The 16,076-nt window shown below is 49.3% G+C and overlaps 3 protein-coding genes across 3 annotated transcripts; 2 read left to right on the top strand and 1 right to left on the bottom strand.

The window, feature by feature from the left end:
- Positions 1–5,236: 5,236 nt before the first annotated feature.
- OVOL3 (ovo-like zinc finger 3) lies at positions 5,237–7,164 on the top strand. Its single transcript, XM_006867334.1, has 3 exons — positions 5,237–5,470; positions 6,379–6,580; positions 6,956–7,164. Exons 1-3 carry the CDS (start codon positions 5,237–5,239, stop codon positions 7,162–7,164), a joined length of 645 nt encoding a protein of 214 aa, XP_006867396.1.
- Positions 7,165–7,274: 110 nt separating this feature from the next.
- Positions 7,275–7,981, bottom strand: POLR2I (polymerase (RNA) II (DNA directed) polypeptide I, 14.5kDa). Its single transcript, XM_006878397.1, is given in 3 exon segments — positions 7,275–7,538; positions 7,791–7,845; positions 7,923–7,981. Coding segments are annotated over 3 exon segments (378 nt in total).
- An 832-nt stretch (positions 7,982–8,813) lies between these two features.
- On the top strand, positions 8,814–15,659 carry TBCB (tubulin folding cofactor B). Its single transcript, XM_006867333.1, has 6 exons — positions 8,814–8,927; positions 9,300–9,443; positions 10,635–10,731; positions 11,396–11,587; positions 15,305–15,377; positions 15,545–15,659. Exons 1-6 carry the CDS (start codon positions 8,814–8,816, stop codon positions 15,657–15,659), a joined length of 735 nt encoding a protein of 244 aa, XP_006867395.1.
- The last annotated feature ends 417 nt before the right edge of the window (positions 15,660–16,076 follow it).

Genomic DNA, 16,076 nt, shown 5'->3' with positions numbered 1-16,076 from the left:
TGAATGTAAAACTGATGATCTGCCCTGTAAACTTTCACTCAATCCACAATAAAAACCTTAAAAAAACAAAACAGAAGGAATAGAAGCAAATGCTGTTGAATGATGACGCATGGAGGGGATTGTAATCATTGCAATGAAATGAAATACAAGAGGATGAATGTAAAACTGATGTTCTTCCATGTTGACTATTACTCAATTCACAATATAAACTTAAATACATATATGTATATATGTATGTATGTTTATATTTATATATAAAGGAAATGAAGCTGCAACATGGGGGGCGGAGACCACAAATTAGCTGCCTAGTAGTAGGTGGGCTACAAGGATTAACTGTGCTTGTTGAAGGGTTAGGAAAGGTCTTTCTGAGACATTAATATTTAAACAGAGACTACACAGACACATGGACCACATGGACACCTCAAGAAAGCATCCACGGTGGCAGTATGCTCAACGGAAAGGCCCTGTGGGGTCCTCAAACATGGTCTTGTGTAAGGACCTAAAACAAAGCCAGGACAGCAGAAATTGAGTGAAGGGGCATGTAAGAGGTGAGGTCAGAGGAGTAATGGGGACCACAGAAGGCAGAATCTTTTCATGACATTTAAGACCAAGAGACGTTCACAACATTATTTTACTAATAAAATCAAACTTGGTGTTTGTCCCATTATTAGTTATTTCTCAAGGCTCCTTCTCCCTGCCTCGGGAAACCTGGAGAGTCGAGGACTTGCAGGAAGGCTCCCCGCCCTATCTCTCCTTGGCTCCCCACAGTTCAAAAAAAATAATGGCTGAAGACCTCACTATTCTTGCCTCTGCTTAGCTTGGCCTCAGTTGCTACATAAATTTCTTTTAGAAGGATCAGGTAGTGATTAAAGATGTCCAACTTGCCCAGACTGCTGTGTCACTCCATCTTTCACACCAATCTTCCTCCTCCCCTTAGTACCTTTAGTTCCCATAATTCATTGCAACATCTTACAGAATTCATCATTTAAGATATGGCTTACAAGATTGTGGCTAGCAAATCCCAAATCAGGGGTCAGACAGCAGGTTCCTCCCGACTCACAAAGTTGGATGGGTTGATGAATGAACCCAAACCAGTCAATGAGACAACAGGGTGCTGGCCTACAAGACTGCAGAAGGTGGCAAAATGGATTAGATGACAGGCTGCTGGCTCAAGAACCAGAGGGCAGATGATGACAAGTGAGGTGCAGAATCGAGAGTATTCGTATATACCTTGGGTGTAGACCAGACCCTAAAGGCAACTCTTCTTATGTGGGAAAAGGTGTTACTTGAATAAGGATGGTGACTGGGATGAGAGTAGTGGCTTGAGCCACACCCTCTAATAAGGTGATGACTCGATCCATCACCCCCTAATCCTGCTTCATTAACATAATGGACAACTTACTACCAAGTGGAATCATAGCCACAGGCATAGAGAGTGGCACGTCACAAAATCAAGGATCATTACCTTCGATCACAAAAGGGAGACAGGCATTATATAATCCAAAGTACATCGCATAACTACCAAACCACTGAAATCACGGCCCACACAAGTTGACTCAAAACCTTTATCATCTGTAGTGTTTACCCTTTGGTTGGTTGATGATGCATGGAGGGGATTGTAACCATGGCAATGAAACGATATACGATAGGATGAATGTAAAACTAATGTTCTCCCATGTAAATGATCACATAATTCACAATAAAACATTAAAAAAAAACAAAAAACCTTAATCATCACAGGTTCCATACATCTTATTTGCATCAACAGCAAGCTGTCAAACACCTTTGGGGAGCCACAATCATCTTATTTGTATAGTCCCACCCAATTATTGTATTGAAGTCACAAAGACTATAGAAGTCACAAAGACTATTATTAAACAATTTATTGCTTTGCAGAGGCCCCCACTATTAGGCCACCTTGGGACTCGCTCCTGTCTCACAGTAAAGGCTTCATCTCCACACAGCAAGCACATGGCTTACAGGAATGCAAGTACCTGGAAAGTAAGGACATGTGTTGTTTTTCGGTCATCCTAGGCCTAACCTCTTCCTTTCTTGCTCCATCACCCTCTGTGAGCCTGAATTTTGTCCTCCATCTTAGCACCTCATGGTAGTAACATGGCTGTTGTGACATCCACCAGTATGCCCGAAACCAACCAGGAGCAAAGGCAGGCTAGCTATCAGAAGTCAGGGTGCAAATCCTTACCAGAGACTTTCAAGAGACCCTCTCCTCCAGGTCAGTCTTGGGCAACAAGAATGGAGACTGCTTCGATTCACCTGGACTAACCTCTGTCCTGGACACGTTACTGATCAAACAAAATTGGGGTCCTCTCAGTAAGAAAGAAGGCTGGACTCATAGGCAGTTAGAGAGAATTCAGCGTGTCTTCCATTTCTAGCTCTTCTGCCCTGGAATCCAGACTTCCTCCTTTTTGGACAAACCACTTAGTTAAACTACTTGTAAGTGTGGAGATTTGTTGTTAAGTGTTGTTGAGTGGGTTCTGACTCATAGTGACCCTGTATAGGGTTCCCAGGGAGTGGCTGGTGAGCTTGAACTGCTGACCTTGCAATTCAAACTGACTTTGCAGTTCAGTGCATTAACCCATGGCACCACACCCAGGATGGTGGTGGTTATGTGCTGTGGAGTCAGTTCAGACTCATAGTGACCCTGTACAGGGTTTCCGAGGCAGGAACAGAAAGCCTCATCTTTCTCCGGCAGAATAGCTGGTAGTTTCGGACTGCTGACCCTCGCGGTTCGCAGCCTGATTTGTAACCACTACGCTACCAGAGCTCCTTACACCAAGGATAGAGGGAGGAATACATATACACATGAGGTGTGTAAACTAGAAGGTTCCCAGCAGAAAGAAGAAAGTGTTGCTCACATGGAATATTTCAAGAAGAGTTATAAAAGGCCCATTTGCAAAGATGTGGGCAGACTGTGAGGGCTGGTGCAGCCCCTAGGACAAGTACTAAAGGAGAGCTTTACCATTTCCAAGACCAAGGGCATGAAGAGAGAGAACAGGAACACAGAAGAGCAAGCCCTGAAGAGAGGACTGCCTTGGGGAAACTGCCTTAGGAGGGAGACAGCCAGTCCCTGGCAACCCCACAAGAAGGGAGCTGGGAGAATCAACACTGAACTATGTTCTCTCCTTCCATCTCCTGCAGAGTCCCCAATGTCAAAACCTTGCTGGAAGCCAGAGAACTTTTGAGTCCAGGCAATGCAGCCCACCTGCCTGAGCCTCCTCGGGATAGCGCAAGAAAAGCCCAGAGGGAGGGTCTAAGGGCAAGCGAAGACACCCAATACCAGATTTCTTAACCTGTTTTCAGCCACAACAAAGAAACCAGTTGCCAGGATATATATGGTAGTGGGCATGGAGGCCTAGGCTCTGGAGAACAAACAAACTGGCTTCTCCCAATCTGCATGCAAGTTCATTCTTCACTCAACTCACCACCTGCCTTTCACGTCTCCCCCAGGCCTCCAGGTAGCAGTCACAACTACCAAGCAGCTCCTAGGTGCTGAGCTGCCAGGCCTGTCCTAGGGCCACCACTCATGACTACTTGAAATCCAACAATCTTGTGAGATGGAGCTATTTAAAGCCACATTTTACAGAGGCGCCAATTGAGACTTCCTATGCACTCTAGACCACGGTGCTAAACCCCTCCCCAAGTGCTCCTCGTGGCTCAACACAAACCAGCTCGACACAAACCAGCGGTGTGGGGACTCATTAGTCTTATTGCCCAGGTGAACAAACAGGCTGAGCAGGAAAGTGATTTGCCCCAGGCCCTGCAGAGATGATCTGACCAAGCTCTGTGCTATACACCAAAGCCCATTGCTTCCTGCAATGAATCAGTGGGCCTGCCCCTCAGAAATGTGAATGGAAGGAGAATGAATCCTTCTCACACCACCAGGCCTTGGCATAAGCTGTCCCTGTGCCTGGAACATCTCCACCCTCACTCACATTGTTTTCTTTCTTCAGGATTCACATCCAGAAGGCCTGAACCCATAGGCTGGATCAGGTCCCCTTCAGTACCCCCATCACAGCCCCCGTCACTCCACCTGGGTTTGACCACCAGAACCTTGATCATTCTGGAGTACCCCTGGTCAACAGTGTACCTCCCCTATGGACTAACTTCTGTGTTCATCTTCAACGCTGAGCTTAGTTGTTGGCAAGCTAGCTCAGGGTGGCCTGGTCCTGAATATAACAGAAGGAAACACTGCCGGGTCCAACGCCAACTTCACGTTCCGAGGGATGTTGGAGTCATTGGTTGTGCCTATTGTTAGTGTACCTCACTGAGGCTATAGTTGGAGCTCAGAAAATTGTTAGGGGAACAAATGAAGGACTGGGACTACTTGGAGAATATTTAAAATCCTCTGGTAATGCCTTAACACTGACCATCAGAAGACAGCCTTGCCAAAGTGCTGGGGTCGGGTGGGTCCTGGACCATGGGAGACGTGGGGGCAGAGCAAAGTACCCCAGGTAGTCACCAGAGTGGAATAGCAACAGATTAGATGGTGCTGTAGGATAAGCACTAGACAGCTAACGGAAACATCAGTAATTCAGACACACCAGTCGCTCCGAGGCTTTGTGCTCTCGGAAACCCTATGTAAAATCACTGTGAGTCAGCATTGACTGATGGCGGTAACTGAGAGACACCTGAACAGCATTTCCAATCTAATGTTTACTCTGGGCATCTGAAGACCAGGCAGTGGGCCTCCTGCCCAAGGATGCACAGCCTGAAGCCTACACACTGGGGAACAGGGCAATCACAGCCACCCCCTCCCCTGCTTCAAGGCAGCTGCTGTGATTTGAATAACCAAGCAGGCTGCTGGCTGCTGCCTGTCCGGTGGTGACTGATTTGCCTGGCAAACACTCAGGTCCTCCACTCTGTCTGTTTCCTGGGGAGAAATTCAGGCCCCCGGGGGTCCATGTTCCCCTCCACACCCCCAAGAGCTGCTTTGGCCCCCTCTGGCTCTTGCTTGCCCCTTCTTGGGTAAGTCCTAGCATGTGTCTGTTCCTGGAGACTGCCCTACATACCTGGGGCAGGAGAGAGAGGCTGAAGGGTGGGCCCCACCACAAAGTGAAGCCACCTAAGTGGGATCCTCAGATTATTACAGAATTTGCATGGAGGAGTCTCCTCCAATTTCTCCCCTCCCTCCTTCCTCCCCACCAGGGTTAGGTCCAGCAGCAGGTGGTGGGAGTCATGCATGTGTGCAGGGAGCCAGCTCACCTTTCTGGAGACAATGCCCCGTGTCTTTCTGGTCAGGAGTCGGCGTCCACAGCCTCCCAATTGGGGCCAGCTCCCTGACCAGCTCCGGGGAGATGCCTATGTTCCAGGTGGGCCTCTCACTGGACTTGGGGGTGAGGCCCAGGGGGCAGGCAAAGCATCAGGGTCTGGCTTCATCTCCTCAGATTGCAGCAGCATAGGAGGACCACCAATACACCAGTCTTCAGGCCTTGGGGACTCTTGGGCAGCGGTGAGTCTGCAAACAGCCCACAAGCCCCTGATGTTTCACCCCTGTGCACTTTGGTCCTCCAGTGAACCTGACTTCCCTTTATGCTTAGAGTCCTCTGCTCTTGCGCTCTTGCCTCAGGGCCTTTCCACACATTATACTCAAGGCTAGGAAGGTCCTTCCTTTCCTACTAGCTACCACACAGGTCTCATCCCAAGCACCATTTCTTTAGGGTGGGTAGCCAGAGTCCCTGACTCCTGAGCTGTTTTGCCTGGGGCAGGAGAATAGGATTGAACCATGATGGTGATTGGCTTTGTTAGATCTGATGAGGTAACTGGCAGTTCTTGATGGGAGAGTGCTCTCAGCTGTGTGTGCGCTGGAAGGAATGCACCCACTGCAGGACACCTGTGCTTGAGACGATTTCATGATTTCATTGTTCATTGACAGCCAGGCGTTGTTCTAGGGGCTGGGTATGGAACAGATTAAGACCCAACTCCTACATTCTTCCATTATGTATCCAAGTCACAGGTATGGTTTATGGTTGGGGTAGTCAGGGCTGTTAGTCACTTCCAACTCATAGCGACCCTATAAAGGGCTTCGACACTGTAAATCTTTATGGGAGCAGAAAGCCTCATGGTTCTCCTGCGGAACAGCTGGTGGTTTCGAACTGCTGACTTAGAGGTTCGCAGCCCGATTCGTAACCACTACGCTTACCAGAGCTCCTTAGGAATGAATACAGACTAAAATCAGATGGCAAATGCTTTGAAGGACTGTAAGGAAGAGTAAAGGAGATGGGCTAGTCAGGGAAGGTCTTAGAGTGCCGCTGACACATTCATAGCAGTCTCTAGCCTTCCCAGACCTCCCTGGTCTCTGGAGTCCTGAGGGTGGGCAGGAACGGGCCCCAGTGGCTAACTCCCATGTCCCCCGCACAGTCCCCGCAGGACACTATGACTATGGCTTCCAGAAGCCCCAGGGCACTTGGCTGTCCACTCTGCCCCAAGGCTTTTCCACTGCAGCGGATGCTGACACGGCACCTCAAATGTCACAGCCCAGCGCGTCGCCACGTTTGCCACTACTGCAGTAAGGGCTTCCATGATGCCTTTGATCTCAAGCGTCACATGAGGACACACACAGGTGGGCAGAGGTAAAATGGAGGGAAGCTCTTGGGGATCTGGAGTACCCAGAATTTGTGAATATGGGGCAGGAACAGTTAACAGGCGACTTGGGACATGGTTTACCTCGTCCCCTGGCAGAGGGATGTAAGGAGGCCCTAAAGCAGAACTCGGCTTGATGTGGGTAGAAAGAAGTGCTGGCCACAAGCTTCAGATCCCACACTGGAGAAGACAGGGATCACTCATCCCCAGGGGACGAATCTCCACGGGGGGGACTGAGGACAGGTGTCTGGCTCATGTTCTCAGGGTGACAGAGGGTACCAGCCAGCATGGGGTGGAGGGATGTAGGAGAGCAAGGCAGAGACGCCACTGTCCCCATGCATCCTCTGCTGAGCAGGAATCCGGCCGTTCCGTTGCGGATCATGCGGCAAAGCTTTTACCCAGCGCTGCTCACTGGAAGCGCATCTCGCCAAGGTGCACGGGCAGCCTGCCAGCTACGCTTATCGAGAGCGCCGCGAGAAGCTGCACGTGTGTGAGGACTGCGGTTTCACCAGCTCGAGACCCGACGCCTACGCACAGCACCGCACCCTGCACCGCGCGGCGTGAGATGGTGCACCTGGCGTCCCGCACAGGAGAGGCAAATAAACACAGGAAACGTGCTCAAAGAAATCGGCTCTTTTATAGCACACAGGGGAGGGGAGGGGAGGGTGACACGATCACTCAGTCCAGCGGTGGCCGCAGTGCGGGGCCGTGCACACGTAGTAAAGGCGCATAGCGTCCTCAGCCCGGGCACTGTGTGATTGGAAGAACACCGCCTCCTTGTGGCCACACTTCTGACACGGGTGGTCCTCGGTCCGCGGTAGTGTGGGGTCCTGGGACACGTCTGCAATGATCTGGGTCAGTTCATCCACTTCGTGCGTGATCTTGTTGACGTAGATGTAGCTGTTGTCGGCTTCTTGCTGGTAATCACAGTTTCAGCACTATGTGTGACGGGGGAGCGGGAAGAGCGAGGTCACCGCGAGGTCCCAGATGGGAGAGAAGGGAAGGAATGTGTCGGCATGGGTACTATGGGAGCATCGGGTTCACGAGGAGGAGGATTGGGAAGCGAAACCAAGTCACGTCGGGTGGGGGGGAGGACAGATCAGTCATGTGAACTTGGGGTGGGGCTAAATTGGAGACCAGTAGACAGACGCGTGTAAGAAACCGGGGGGCGCCCGCATGCTCGCCCTCACCGCGTAGAGCAGAATGCGGTTCTCTTTGTCCTCTTTGGGATACAACATGTTGTTACTGCGGAGAGGAAGAGATCAGAAATCATTCCTGAGACCATTCCTACTGCCCAGCCTCACCTGCTTACCCAGTCTCACCATTCCTGACAGAACCGAATACCCACGAAACCCGGTTCATAGGTCCCATCCGGTTCCATAGCGACGCACTACTACGCTTGCTCTGCCGCGCTACGGATCGCGAGAAGGTTCAACTCAAGCCAGGTTCCTTCTCAAAAGAGGGGCGGAGCATCCGTCACACACCCCTAGTTGCTTTGTGCTTAGCTTCCCTCCGTCCTGTTGTTGTTGTTAAGTGCCATCGAGTCGGTTCCGACCCATAGCGACCCTGTACAGGGTTTCCGAGGGTGTAAATCTTTACGGGAGTAGAAAGCCTCATCTTTCTCCCGCGGAGCGACTGGTAGTTTCGAACCGCTGACCTTAAGGTTCGCAGCCCGATTCGTAACCACTACGCTACCAGAGCTCCTTTAGTTTGTTTAATTATTTACTTCGGTCTTATGGTCTACTAGAGTAACTTCTCTGTTTTTCGGCCGTGCAATAGCATAGATCTGATACAAGAGTTAAGAATAGCCCGCAAAACACTGAGCGTAAATGGAGGGAGTCATTGCTTTTCGATACGCTGAAAGGCAGTGCACATGCGCGAGTTCACCAAACGGGTGAGGATCACTCTTGCCAGTCTTCCCTCTTGGCTTCAGCCTCCGTTCTCCGGTCGTTTGCAAGGCCCCTATTGGGAGATCCGTGAACCATGGAAGGCCTCTCAGGATTGGCTGAGCCCACTCATGACGACAGGATGGCTCTCATCCCGGCGGTGGAGAAGAAACGACGGCGATTGGCTGATGTTCTCTGCGGGAGAGCGTGGATTGGCCAGGTCCAGGAGCAGGGGGAGGAACTGATAGTCCAGAAGCGGCGGCCTGCGACTGCGGAGCCGGTGTGAAGCGGTTGAATAGGGCAGAGAGCCCCGGGAGGCGCAGCGACATGGAGGTGACCGGGATATCAGCGCCCACGGTGACTGTTTTCATCAGCAGCACCCTCAACAGCTTTCGCAGTGAAAAGCGGTACAGTCGCAGCCTCACCATCGCTGAGTTCAAGGTGTGGCCTGGGGGGCGGGGCCCGGAGGAGGCGGGGCGTTTGGGTTTGAGGGGTGGGACAAAGAAGAGATGGGGGATCCTGAACGTGGAGAGAGGTCGAACCCGAGATAATTTAAAATTCCAGGGATCAGGAATCGGGACTCGGGGGACGGGCGCCAGGCCAGGGAGAACCAGAGATTTCTGAGTGTAGGGATGAGGCCAGGAAGAAAGACAGATTACTGAGAATCGGGGTATGGGTGTCGGGACCTTGGTTGGTCGGGCCCAGAGATAACCCGGTGGAACCTGAGGGGTCCGGGAGCAGGACCAGGAACTGGGTGTGATTGTGGGAACAGGTACGGGCAGCCCGTCCACTAACCCAGCCCCCTCCTTGCAGTGTAAACTGGAGCTGGTAGTGGGCAGTCCTGCTTCGTGTATGGAGCTGGAACTCTATGGACCGGAAGACAAGTTCTACAGCAAACTGGACCAGGAGGATGCACTCTTGGGCTCGTACCCTGTGGACGATGGCTGCCGCATCCACGTAAGGCCTTCCTGCCTGAGACAACCGCCCCCCACCACCACCACTATCAACTCCTTGATTTAGTTAGTAGATACAGGCTGTGCCCTGTCCTGCAGTTGAAGGAAATGTAGACAAGGTGGGAAGGAAATGCCAGGTAGCGGGAACAGAAAATACAGAGTAGACAGGCCTGGAGTGTGAAGTGGAGTGGGGTGAGCATTGAGGCAGGACCTCTGTGTGGGTCAGTTCATATTGTCCTCTCTGCCTCCCCTTCTCCTCCCCCCACTCCAGGTGTGCACCAACCACACTCGCTTCTCAGACATCACAGGCAAGCTCGACCTCAGGGCCTTTGCATATGCTGTTACCACTGCCTGAATGGGTATTTTTTATATTATTTTTCGTTCACCCCTCCTTCCAGTCTCTAATTAGATGTCATTTTCTCTAACTGAAGATGGTCAGTATGAAATGTTGCCTTTTCACTTTTCCCGTCTTTGCTATATTTGATTTTTCTTCTCAGCTCTTATCCTTGTACATTCTCTGCATTTTGATCCTTGAGCAGCTTTACTTTCTATCTCCCCCCTCCACCATAGTGCCCTGAGGCCAGAAATGTGCCTCTCTGTTGTTTCCCAGTCCTGTTGTGTCCTCAGCACCTGGAGTGACCTCTAAGTGCATCTTTGTTAAATGATGGCTTAAATCCATAGGTAAGCCTAGAAAGATTCCTCACTTTGCAGAAGAGGAAACATCCTCAGGATGGAATTGACTATCCTGAGGATGAGCTATAGCTATAATCTTAATTGAAGGCTGCCAGACTTGAGAAGCCAATGTGCACAAAGAACTGACTGTTTGTTACTGTTGAGCATCTAAGGAGCACTGGTGGCGCAGTGGATTAAGCCTCAGGCTACTAACCACAAGGTCAGCAGTTCAGACCCACTAGCTACTCCTCGGGAGAAAGATGAGACTGTTCTCAGAAAGATGCACAGTTGGGAATCCCTGTAGGTTCTTAGAGGGTCACTTTCAGCCAGAATCGACCCTGGCAGTGAGTTATAGGTTGAGCGTCTGTGTTGTGCTGGGACACACCTGTGAGCCAAGTCTGAAAAAGGTCCCTGTTTCACTGTGTGGACCACTTAGCCAAATAATGACAATGTGAACAAGTGTGAAGGGCTGGTGGAAACCAAGGCCGTGCATCCCCACTGACCTGTCCTGCCTTCGCCACAGGTCATTGACCACAGCGGTGCCCACCTTGGGGAATACGAGGATGTGTCTAAGGTGGAGAAATACAAAATATCCCAGGAAGCCTATGACCAGAGACAAGGTACAGGGCACATGGGGACCAGAGGGAGTGTGGGCAATGGATATGTGGGGCAGACAGTGTGGATTAGAATTTGAGGGATTCAGTGGTATGGAAGAATGGGGGTGGGTTGGAATTGGGGATGTGAGGGGGGGTTCATGGAGATAGGACAGGAAGCGCACATGTGGGCTGAGAGGTATTAGGGCTTGTGGGGTGCAGATGGCGACATGGGAGAATGGAGTGGGCGTGAGTAGGTCTGAGGTATGGGGGTTTAGGGACATGGAGGAGTGGTCAGGGTTGGACGGAGACATGGAATAGGGCAGATGGAAGCATGGACAAATGGAGCATGTGGTTGATGGTAGATTGTGCGGAGTGGACAGGTCAGCGTAAGCACGAGGGCACATCACATCTGTCTGATGAAGAAGACATGGGAGCTTCAGAGGCTGGATGGGACTTGGGAAGACAGGCATGGGAAAAGCTGGAGGCAGGTGTCATCCTTCATCCCTCTCGTCTCTGGATTGTGGGAGAACCCCAGGAGTCTGGGGAGGGGCTGGGGCAGTGGTGGTAGCATTTGGGAGACTCAGGCAAGCTCTCTGATACCCAGAATAGACTATCAAGCCTACAGCGGTGATATTCATAGAGTCCTCCACCCAGGGACCGTGTCTGACTCCTGCCCCTACCCTGCCAGACTCAGTTCGCTCCTTCCTGAAGCGCAGCAAACTAGGCCGATACAACGAAGAGGAGCGGGCGCAGCAGGAGGCTGAGGCTAACCAGATTCTCAACGAGGAGAGGACCCAGGCTGATGCCATCTCTGTGGGCAGCCGCTGTGAGGTGCGGGCGCCTGGACAGCCCTCTCGCCGGGGCACTGTCATGTATGTAGGTACGTGGCCCACGCAGCCATTTCACAAAAACTCACAGAGGCCCTGCCCTGAAGTGGGCAGTGCTGGGGGCCCAGTCCAGTTGACAGTGACCATGACCCAGAGTGTTCAGGGCAAAGAAATAGCCACAAACAGAATGACTGGGCTGTGGTGGGGAAGCCCAAGCAGAGAGTCCAAGGCTGGGAGCTGGGACGGGGGACTCAGAGGCCTGAATGATCAAAACTTTGATGAGGGGGCTGAAGGGCACATCGTCAGAGCTGGATGGGGAAAACACAGACTCGAGTAGGCAGGACTGAAATGAGGGCAGTGTATTGGGTGTGTGGACTGAGAGGAAGTATCAGACCCATGTTTGAGAGTAATCCAAGAGGGCTTTCTGGTAGAGGAATTATCTGAAGGAAAGGAGGAAATGGGCCAGTGGGAAGGTAGGGAAGAGGGTTTCAGCTCAAAGGAGCAAGTACAAAAGCTGTGAGGTTGAGGCTGGAACAAGGTTGGGGTGTTTGGTGGGGAGGGAGGGAGGAGGTGAGGTGGGGGACACGGCCGGGGTCAGACCACAAAGGGCCTTTGGAGACCCTGGAGAGCACTGTGGGTGCTTTGTGGTACCACCAACATATAATGGATTGGTGCTTAGTATATTCATGAAATTGTCTTAACTGTCATCACAATCAATCTTAGAACATTTTATCACCCCAAAAAGAAACCCTGTGCCCATAAGCTGTCACTTCCCATTCCCCCCAACTCCCATAATTCTGTTGTTGTTCAGTGCTTTCAAGACGGTTCCAACTCATGATGACCCTGTATAGGGTTTCTGAGGAGTGGCCAGCAGGTTTGAACTGCTGACCTTGTGGATAGCAATCAAGTGCTTATCCTTAAGCGCCACCCCATGGTACTAGGCAACCACTGGTCTGTCTTTTTGGGGGAGGGGCAATGGGGCAGGAGTTAGAGTTAGGACTGGCTAAGTCAAGGCTAAGCCTAGGGTTTCCTGTACTGTTAGGATTATAGTTAGGCCTTGGGTTAGGGTAGGTGTACGGGTTGGCTAGGGCTGGAGTAGGGCTTGGTCTAATTTTAGGGTTGCAGTTAGTTTCTTTATTATTAAATTTGTCCTTGAAATCCATTTTATTGCCTCTACACTTAGGAGTCTCGAAGCTACATTTCAGTTTTCTATATGTGGTTTTGTTGGAGTACACTAATACTCTGGTTCCTTCTTTTCAGTCTTAGAGATTGGGTTTACTTTGGGTACTTCTATTCCGGGAGAGATTGTCATATATTTTGATCTCAGGTTGTTGTCTGTTGTTAGTGGTTCTCTGCTTACCATCACCACTAATCTGCTTTCTGTCTCTTATGAATTTGCCTATCCTGACCCATCCATATAAATGGAATCATATAGCACGTGGTCTTTTGTGGTTGGGTTTCTGTACTCAGCTTGTTGTTTTCATGGTTTATCCAGAACATGTATCAATACTTCATTTCTTCTTTCTGTTGTTTTTGTTGTGTGCCATCGAGTCAGTTCCAACTCATAGTGCACTTCACAGCACCACATCAGGACTGTACCTAACTAATAACCCATTATGTAGATAAACCACATTTTGTTTTAGCAATTGAAGGACATTTGAGTTGTTTCCATATTTGGGCTATTATGTATAGTACTGCTATGAATATTCATATACAGACTTTTGTGTAGACGATACGTTTTCAGTTTTCCATCCCTACGAGTAAAATTAGGAATCCTGGTGTGGTGCTGTGGGTTAATGTGCTAGATTGCAAAGTCGGTTTGAACTGCAAGGTCAGTGGCTCAAGCTCACCGGCTGCTCCTTGGAAACCCTGTACAGGAGCTCTATGGGTCGGAACCGACTTGGCTGCACTAACAGCAACAACAGGAGTAAAATTGCTGGGTCATATGGTAACTTGGACTCCTGGTGTAGATCAGCACTGGACTGTGATCCACAAAGGCAGCAGTTCAACCCACCAGCTGCTCCTCAGAAACCCTGTACAGGGTCTATATGACAGCACTTAGCAACCACAATAGCAGCAATAGTGGTCATGGTGTGTTTGACCCTTTGAGGCACTGCCAGAGCGTTTTCTAAAGCAGCTATGCTGTTTTACATTTCCACCCACAGTGTAGGAAGGTTCCAATTTCTTTACATCCTCTCTAACCCTTAAAGCCATCCTATGGTGCTTAGAGGCTCTTTGGTGGTGCAGTGGTTGAGCACTCTGCTAATGGCGAGGTTGGCAGCTCAAACCAACAGTTGCTCCATTGGAGAAAGATGTGGCAGTTTGCTTTCATAAAGATTGCAGTCTTGAAAACCATATTGGGCTGTTCGCTTCTGTTGTTGTTAAGTACCGTGGAGTTGGTTCCGACTCATAGTGACCCTGCACAGGGTTTCCAAGGCTGTAAATCTTTATGGGAGCAGAACGCCTCATCTTTCTCCCACGGAACCACTGTACTCTAAGGTTATTGTCAGTTGGAGTTGACGCCATTCAGTGGTTTGTATTTGGTTGGTTTTGGGTTATAGATTGTGAAATGGCATCTCATTGTGGTATTGATTGACATTTCCCTAATGATTAATGGCATTGAACATCTTTTCACATGCTGATTGAGTATTTTCTTTGAATAAATGCTTACTCAATCCTTTGCTTATTTTGACTTGTTTTTGGGTTGGTTTGTTTGTTTGTCTTGTTGTCGATTTCCAGGAGTTCTTTATATACTCCAGTTAGGGTACTTACTAGGTAGATGATTTGCAGATCTTTTCTCCTGTGCTGTTTGTTGCCTTCACTTTCACCAAAATGTTTTATATATTTTTTTTTCCCAAAGGATAATTCAAGATTTATCAGAGTCTTCTGTAAGAATTTAATGTTCTTAAAAAGTATGAAATATTTTATAAAAAGTAAAGAGCCTATGTTAGTGGCTATTGTAAACATCAGTGTAGCCATTGCCCTCCATTTCTTCACCATTTGCCATTTTTGTTTCCTATCTTTTTTTTTTTAATTGTGAATTATGTGATAATTTACATGGAGAACATTATCTTTACATTCATTCTATCGTATATTTCATTGCCATGGTTACAATCCCCTCCATGCATCATCAACCAACCAAAGGGTATACCCTGCAATGTTTTATATTTTTTGAAGGCCAGCTTAATCTATATTTTTGGTTGTTACTAATGCTTTTGGTGTCTTATGGAAAAAACCATTACTTAGTCCATTGTCATGAAGATTTACCCTTTTGTTTTCTTCTAAGTTTTAATCCTTTTAGCTCTTTGGTCTCCTTTGAAATGATTTTTATGGATGATGCGAGCTACGAGTCCAACTGCGTGCTTTTACATGTGGATAAACACTTGCTCCAGCGTCGTGTACTAAAAAGACTCTTCTTTCACCACTGAGTTGTCTTGATGCTTTTGTCAAAAACCAACTGAACGTAAACTGTAGATTTTATGCTGAGTGGTATGGGCAGGCTTTGAAGGATTTGGGGCAAGGCTGTGGTGCCCTTTCCCTTAGACTTTTTTAGAAACCCTTCTAGCTGAGGGTGTTGAGTAGATAAAGGGGTTCAGGCTTGGAGCAGACAGGCCAGTGAAGGAGCTGCTGCATTCATCTAAGGAGATGGAGGTGGTCTGAGGGATAGTAGTGGAGACAGCTAAGTCACGGTTTTCCCCACCCTCAGTGGGCAGGCATGAATCTGGGGTGAGCTGCATCTGAGAGTTCATTGGGATTTCTCCCCCGGACAGGACTCACAGATTTCAAGCCTGGTTACTGGATTGGTGTCCGCTATGATGAACCACTAGGAAAAAATGATGGCAGGTAACCACCATTCCTACTCCAGCATCTGTGTCTCTGTGGGCATATGTGTGCATACGTGTGTCAGTCTGGATGTGTGTTCTTTTGGGTGAGCCTGCCCAAGCTAACATCTTGGGGTCAAAACTGTGTTGGAGCCTTCTGACCAATACTTCCTCCATCATTGCTTACAGTGTGAATGGGAAGCGCTACTTCGAATGCCAGGCCAAATATGGCGCCTTCGTCAAGCCATCAGCTGTGACGGTGGGAGACTTTCCTGAAGAGGACTATGGTTTGGACGAAATGTGATGCCCAAGGAAAGGGACCGCTCTACTCCAGCTTCCCTTACTCGCCCCCTGTCCCTTGTGCTTGTCAAGGACCCTCTTTCCCTGATCCCATTTTTATTTTATTTACTTCTCCCTTGCCATTGGCTTTTTGAGACATGTACATTAAATTTGTGGAAAACTTGGGAAGTGTTTGGAGGATTATGGGAGGAATTGGGAGCAAACTAGGTAAGTGTGGGCCAAGTAGGCGTCTGGGCAAGTAGAGGGTAGGCAGGTTCAGGTTTAGCTAATAACTGGAGGCCCACAAATCTGTTCTTTGTCCTTGTCTTAGTTAATACAAGGTTTTGCTTCTGTAACAAAGAGGCCCCTAATAACAGTGGCTTAAAGAAGATGAAAGTTTTTTCTACTGTCATGTAAAATTTCAAGTAATCATTGAGTGCTA

Source organism: Chrysochloris asiatica, unplaced genomic scaffold (genome assembly GCF_000296735.1).
Source record: "Chrysochloris asiatica unplaced genomic scaffold, ChrAsi1.0 scaffold00104, whole genome shotgun sequence".
Taxonomy (NCBI): Eukaryota; Metazoa; Chordata; class Mammalia; order Afrosoricida; family Chrysochloridae; genus Chrysochloris; species Chrysochloris asiatica.
The sequence above is the reverse complement of the archived record's forward strand: the minus strand, read 5'-3'. Positions and strand labels throughout refer to the sequence as shown.

Coding starts and splice junctions, on each gene's coding strand:
- OVOL3 (XM_006867334.1), top strand. CDS start 5,237: ATGCCCCGTGTCTTTCTGGTCAGGAGTCGGCGTCCACAGCCTCCCAAT. Junction 5,471..6,378: donor TTGGGGACTCTTGGGCAGCG/GTGAGTCTGCAA, acceptor TCCCCCGCACAG/TCCCCGCAGGACACTATGAC. Junction 6,581..6,955: donor TCACATGAGGACACACACAG/GTGGGCAGAGGT, acceptor TCTGCTGAGCAG/GAATCCGGCCGTTCCGTTGC.
- TBCB (XM_006867333.1), top strand. CDS start 8,814: ATGGAGGTGACCGGGATATCAGCGCCCACGGTGACTGTTTTCATCAGC. Junction 11,588..15,304: donor GGGCACTGTCATGTATGTAG/GTACGTGGCCCA, acceptor TCCCCCGGACAG/GACTCACAGATTTCAAGCCT. Junction 15,378..15,544: donor CTAGGAAAAAATGATGGCAG/GTAACCACCATT, acceptor CATTGCTTACAG/TGTGAATGGGAAGCGCTACT.